General features: G+C 36.6%; 1 protein-coding gene across 3 annotated transcripts; it reads left to right on the plus strand.

Annotated features, from left to right (window-relative positions):
- The first annotated feature begins 539 nt into the window (after positions 1 to 539).
- Positions 540 to 6,163, plus strand: LOC306882404 (doublecortin domain-containing protein 2B-like). 3 transcript variants are annotated; one of them, XM_079436999.1, is made up of 15 exons: positions 540 to 687; positions 920 to 1,030; positions 1,236 to 1,434; positions 2,075 to 2,132; positions 2,861 to 2,931; positions 3,036 to 3,167; positions 3,289 to 3,435; positions 3,927 to 3,966; positions 4,250 to 4,309; positions 4,391 to 4,568; positions 4,675 to 4,784; positions 4,847 to 4,918; positions 4,997 to 5,179; positions 5,412 to 5,507; positions 5,853 to 6,163. In XM_079436999.1, exons 2-15 carry the CDS (start codon positions 949 to 951, stop codon positions 5,961 to 5,963), a joined length of 1,539 nt encoding a protein of 512 aa, XP_079293125.1. In that variant the 5' UTR covers positions 540 to 687; positions 920 to 948; the 3' UTR covers positions 5,964 to 6,163. The 3 variants fall into 3 exon arrangements, with proteins under 3 accessions (XP_079293125.1, XP_079293127.1, XP_079293126.1); XM_079437001.1 differs by having other exon boundaries at positions 564 to 717; positions 4,271 to 4,309; positions 5,853 to 6,161; XM_079437000.1 differs by having other exon boundaries at positions 569 to 717; positions 5,853 to 6,161.
- Positions 6,164 to 6,699: the final 536 nt, after the last annotated feature.

Consider the following 6,699-nt stretch of genomic DNA (forward strand, 5'->3'; position numbering starts at 1 on the left):
GCTATACTAATAAAATTGATTCAACTGGACAACATACAATGCACAAAATAATAATAATCTCTGTACAGTTACAGTTACAAACTTAAATGTTTTTGTTTGCTGTTATATAAGCTTATATACGCTTTTGACTAGTCAATGTCAAATATAATTTCTTGCTGGTGTTTATTTATTGGTAATGATAAACAGGGGGCTGTTTTTCTTCTTTATCACTCCACGGGTTCTTTATGTCCCTGTGTTTGAATGTTTGTGTTGTCTGTGGGTGATGATAAGAGGCATAATTCACTAAAGACACGAACAACCTCTTCAAACAAACACCTTCAAAATTTTCGAATTTCGAAACCTATTTATTTAGCATATTCAAGTAGAATAAAGTGATTCATTTCAATTTCTAGAGAAATAGAAGTGAAATTGTCTAGATTATGTAATTAATAATTTTAAGTTATATCTGCTGCCCCCTCTCTTCCCTTCCCTCACCGTCTCTGTCTTCTTGTTGCTGATTGTAAAACCCCACAAAGGCCGCCGCCATAGTTAGTAACGCTGCCATGGCAACCAGGAAACACTCCAGTGTGTGCGCGCGAGGGAGGGAGTCTGGGTGAGGTGTTTGAGTCTCTCACACTCAGTGCTTTAATATTAGAAATATACACTGAAAAACAGTCATCACAAATAACAGACCTGATGAATCTCCAGGTGATTAACTGGATTACATAAACGTTCTCTGTAAGTAGTTTTGTGAGTGTGTGTGGATTTACATAAACGTGAATGCTTCTCTGAGCTGTAAGTGAATGAATTTATTAGTTTTTTTATGCATTTAATGTGTGAATGAGTTTTGGATTTGTACTTTTACAGTGTTGTTAACACGTTTTTGGTTCAATTTTGATGGGATAAGTAAGTTATCCTTCAGTTTGTGTTTATTTAACAGGTGTGTGTTAATGTGGCTAGTTTTGGGTCATGGCATCCACTGGTGTCACTTATCACCTGCCTCCAGTCAAGAGTGTGATGGTCTACAGAAATGGAGACCCCTTCTTTTCAGGTTAGAACTGGTTCTGAAACGGTTTTGGTGGGTTGTTTTGTTGCACACACAGTGCTTAAAAATGTTACTGTATAACTGCAGTGATGTGCAACATGTATTTTATTTCATCACTTTCACAGCACTCTCAAAAACATGCATATGTCTAAAATGAGACTGTGTGTGTGTTTTAAATGTATGTCTCTATATGAATGTCTTTCTGGTTCAGGAAGGAGATTTGTGGTAAACCAGAGGCAAATCTCCACCATGGATACATTTCTTAATGACATCACTCTTAGTATCGGAGCTCCATTAGCTGTTCGAACTCTCTATACGCCACGCTACGGTCATCGGGTCGCAGACCTTGGTGACCTACAGCAAGGAGCACAGTATGTGGCCGCAGGGTTTGAGCGCTTTAAGAAACTAGAGTAAGTGTCAATTCATTCATATTGAGAATAAGATGAATAATAATGCTTTCCATCAATGTTCAGTTATCTGAGACTCAGAGGTCTCAGTGTTTGGACACTTCAGCCACACTTAACATTGTACGAATTACAATAAATGTCAGTCAGTGTTGTTGTTGTTGTTGTTGACTAAAACTTTGTTTTCAGAAATTGAAATAAAAGTATTTGATGAAAAATAAAAAAACTAAATGAAAATGAGAAATGTCAGGTAACTGAAATAAATATGATGAAATAAAGAAGTTTTTTACAAAAACTACTCCAACTCTGAAAATATATAATTAATAGCTAATATATTAAATATATCAAAATAATAAAGATTATAACAGTATATAAATAATAAAGTTGTACTAATTTTTGTATCCAATTGGTATTTTTAGTAGATGTATGAAGACACTTTTTTCAGCTCACATTTTATATCCTAAGTGTTGTGTTCTGTATCATTTTAATTACAAACCAGTTTATTAAATGTAAATGCCCTTAAATTAAAATCCCTTCTTATAGAAAATGACCTTTTCGAGAGGTGTTAATATGAAATTAAGCTTAATATTCTGATAATGGCTAAAAGATGCATCATATTTTGCTTGTCTTTTCTGTATATGTTTAGTTATCTAACTGCAGGACTGAAGAAAGGTCCACTTTGCAGAGTTGTGGAACCAGCCCAGGTAAACATGTGAGAGTTCAATACTTCTTTACTGTTTATTTTTTATTCAGTTGAATAGATCTGTGCAATTAACTTATGTCATGGTATTCTAAAGTTTAAATTTAGGCATCAAAAATCATACAAGATACAGTCAGTGTTTCTGGTTTGTTATGTTGTGTTTGTGTTTTTTGTTGCTGTGGATGCTTAGCTGAAATGTGTCATAAAGAGGAGGAGAGGGAGTGAGGGATGTGATTGTCCCTTCCAACAATAGAAGGCCAGGGGAGACACGCTGCTCGTGTTATCAGATTAGAAAGCTTGTTAGGGCTTGTTTAAGTGCCTGACCCCGTAATGCTGCACACAGAGCTGCTAAAACCACTGTTAATAATAGTCTTGAGAGCAGGGGACACTGACTCAGCGTCAACACACACTGCATCTTTGATTTTACGCTGATGGAAAATCGCTGGCTGCACATTAACCTGCTTATTACACAGCTCATTATTAAATAAATAAATGGACCTGAAATATTGATTTCCAATTATTTTATAATGTCGCGATAAAGAGGTCACAAAGTGATATGAGAGACATGAACCTTTCAGGGAAATTAGTTTCTTCACGACCAGTTATACAGTTTAACTGTCATTATACAAAAACATATGACCTTAGAAATGCTGCGACTGACTAATCAGATTCAAGTATTCTGATTGTAGTTGACATAATACATTGCTAATTAATATGCAACTCTTTTCCCAGGTTAAAGCGCTTGTCAGGCATAATGTGTCTGCAAAATGGAGGAAGGCCATCACTCTGCCCTGCATCATACAGTGAGAACTCAGACATTTAAATGCACACTTTTCTTCTGTTGACCAGTTTCTCTTATCCTTTCGCAAGAGATCCAAACTTCATTCTCCTCTTCACATTCACATAGTGTATTTAGGAATGGAGACATCCTCAGTCCTGCCATGCGTCTGATCATTCCCCGCCACATGCAGAAAAATCTAGAGCAGATCCTGAGCCTCATTTCTGAAAAAGCCATGCTTCGCACAGGAGCCGTGCGCAGGTATTCAGTCACACATAATGTTTGTTTTATAATATACTTATGAGGCATGCCATATTTATATCCTCACACATTGTATAAGGTTGTTTTCATTTCCACAATCAATTCACCTTTCACCTCTCAGGCTTTGTACTCTGGAGGGTTACACAGTGACCTCCATAGAGGAGCTGGAGAGTGGGCAAAGCTATGTAGCTGTGGGAACAGAGAGGTTCAAGAAGCTTCCATATGTGGAGATACTGCTGAACAAAGCAACAGGCAACAGTGCGGACAGGTGATGTTGGTGAATAATTGGGATAGACAGTAATGTTGGGACAGACAGTAAGTTTTTTTTAAGGAAATTAATACTTTTATTATTTATAATAGTTCCTATGCACTCTATTCATCAAAGAACCCTAAAAATGTATCACAGTTTCCCCAAAAGTTTAAAGCATCACAACCAATTTCAACATAGATAACAAAATAAATGTTTCTTTAAAGACTTACAGAAATGATTTCTTTAGGACCAGGTGACAGTGAAGACTGAAATAATGGCTGCTGAAAATTCAGCTTGCTATCACAGGAATAAATTACATTTTTAAATATATTCAACCAGAAAAGAGTTGTTTTGATTGGAATTTTACTGTTTTACTCTATAGCAAATAAATCTAGCCTTGGTGAGCATAAAAGACTTCTTTCAGAAACATTAAAAAGTCTTAAATAATCCAACATTTTGAATGGTAGTGTACGTATAAATAAATCAGGATCTGTCTGTCTTCACTGTAGACATTATGCAGGAGACAGAGGATTACAGAGAAGAATTGAGGTACTTTTTATATCCAATATACAGTGGAGTTGAATTGCATCTGAGAAAATGATTAGCTTTTTAACTAAAAACATAGCAAATCATAAAAAATTTAACATTTATTTGAGTAAAAAGATTTATAAAAAAAAAATTTAATCTAAAACTTTATTTCCAGGGCTAATGTGGTCTCAGATTTATGGACTCCACTGTATATTTAATTTTAATATGTTAAGAAAATATATTTACATGAGACAAATTGTTTTATTGAAGTTCTTTAATATTCTGTTGTGACGATCCAACTCAGAGTAGAAAGATGTTTCCTCAGGACAGCCACAGTGACTCCACCCTAATGAATTCACCTGAGGTAAAAACCAAATACATTGTTATTTTCAATATGCATTGTTATTTATATATATAATATTGTGTAAATGGTGTCTGCTTTCAGAGGCAAGGCAGGCGTGTAAAGTCCACAGGAGATGAGGTGGAGCGAGAGAGCTCCCCTCAGCCGGTTAAGAGGAGAGGAAGGAGAGGAGAAAGAGAGGAGAACTCGGTTTTCTACGCCAGGCCTGTGAGAGTCCGCAGACACCCTCCCACAAACAGACCACCTCCTAGAGCTGCAATAGGTGGATGCTGAATAAATAAAAAATAGTATCTCATTCTGTGTCTAAAATGTAACTTTTTATTAAACTGGTGCATTCTTTCTTGTGTGATATTGTTTAATTGTGTTAGATGAGCCCAGTGTGTTTAAGGCCTCTGAGAGCAGGATGAGGGAGGAGGTTCGATATGCTGAGGAGGTCGCAGAGGATGAAAACACAGCTGTAGAGCTTCCCATTGACCAGGTACACCTCTCATCTTCTGTCTCATCTCATCTCGTCTTCTATAAAAAAATTTATAATTTCAGAGAGAAGCAGAAGTTGTGGAGGATGAGGAGCTTCTTGAAAGGGATCAGTTTGATACAGCCAATATAAATCATGTGAGTGTGTGAAATACACAGGAATTGAAAGTAATGATGACTCGATCATGAATTAACTCACTGTTTCTTGTATTAAAGAGGGATTCTACACAGACTGAACAACACAGGCCATCAGCTGATCTCTCCAGTGAGAACGGAGAGAAAGAGTTTATAGCATCAGAGAGGGAGACATGGGACGACACGTCAGCTCCACAGAGAGAAGCACAGCAGGGATACACGTACAGCAAAGAGTCTCGGCACGATACAAACAAACATGATGCTGTAAGACACACTGCATTGAGCATTGACGTTTTTTGCATTTTATTATTTGTGTTTCACTTAGGCGTGCACAGAATTGAATCAGCTTAAAGTATATGTATATTTAATAGAATGGTTATGCTATTATTATACTGTATATTATACTATCAAATCATGCATTGTTTTTCAGGCCTGCCATCTATGTACAGTAAAAAGCCTTGATGAGTTGAGATCTTTTCTTTCTGTTTAAAATTAGGAGTCACCCACACGGCATTCCAGATCTTCTTCATCATCTTCATCACCCAAAGTCTCTGAACATTCCCCACGAAGTGAAGTAACACAGCAAGAACCTGTCAGTTTAAGTTTTAAACAATATATTTAATACATTTAATCATACATGCAAATGATGCTGTAGTGTTTTGAAATATATTTTCCCTTATATAGTGTCATTTAAATTAAAGGCCTGATATGATGGTACACTCTCAAAAAAGGTACCAAACTGTCACTGTTGTGGTACCTTTTCAAAAGGTACTAATATGTAGCATTTAGGGGAAAATAAGGTACATATATCTTTTTGTACAGCCTCAGTGACAGAACTATTTGATGTGTGAGACTTACATATTTTGATATTATTAGATTTGTGTGTAAATATTAACCATCTAAACAATTTGTTGCTCTGTGTGTGTGTGTGTATCAGACTGGGGTTTCCCATGAGGAACAGACAGACAGGGATGCAGAGCGACCTCTCCAGGCTGAAGATGATGCAGGAGACAGAGACACACCTTTACAATCCACACACATTCTCTGAACATGGAGTTCACTATGAAATTGGCATCGTTTTAGTGAATGAATGGCATTTAAAATAATGTACCCTTGAAAATGTACAGTGATCTTACAGCATGCAGAGATTCACTGAGAAGTGTTTTTTATTTTTTTATTTCTTCTGTTTAACAAAATAAGACCTCTGAATGTAAAAGACGTTTAAAATAAATGTATTTAAACACTGGGCACTTTCACATTATTAATATGAATCCATATAAATATCAGTTAATAATACAATATATACAAGTATTTTGTGTGTTCCACAATCCACATACACTTAAAAGTTACTTTTTCCACAGTTGCATTTAAAGTGCAAAACATTTGGATTCCACCAACATGGTTCAAGTACAGATATAAAGTACAACCATCACCTCTTCTCAGCACAAGTTCACAGCACATACTGAAAATGAAGCAGCACAGATATTGTGTCAGATGAATGTGTGTGTGAGGTGTGATCACATAGCTGGAGCAGATCCACAGTCCTCATTAACCTCATAGTACAGTGGCACGTTTCAAAGATCACTTATGTTGTGGGCTCCTGCGCCATCTGTCTCAGAGACAGAACTCAGCACGCACACAGTCACTCCAGACATGATGAGTAACATACCCAGCACAGCTCCTACATGAGCAGAGACAGAGAGTCAAAGACCTGTGTAGCTACAGAGAGAGAGAGAGAGAGAGATGTTAGTAGCACAGAAGCTACTTACTCTTTCCTCCAAACT

This window comes from Barbus barbus (genome assembly GCF_936440315.1).
Source record: "Barbus barbus genome assembly, chromosome: 16".
Lineage (NCBI taxonomy): Eukaryota > Metazoa > Chordata > Actinopteri > Cypriniformes > Cyprinidae > Barbus > Barbus barbus.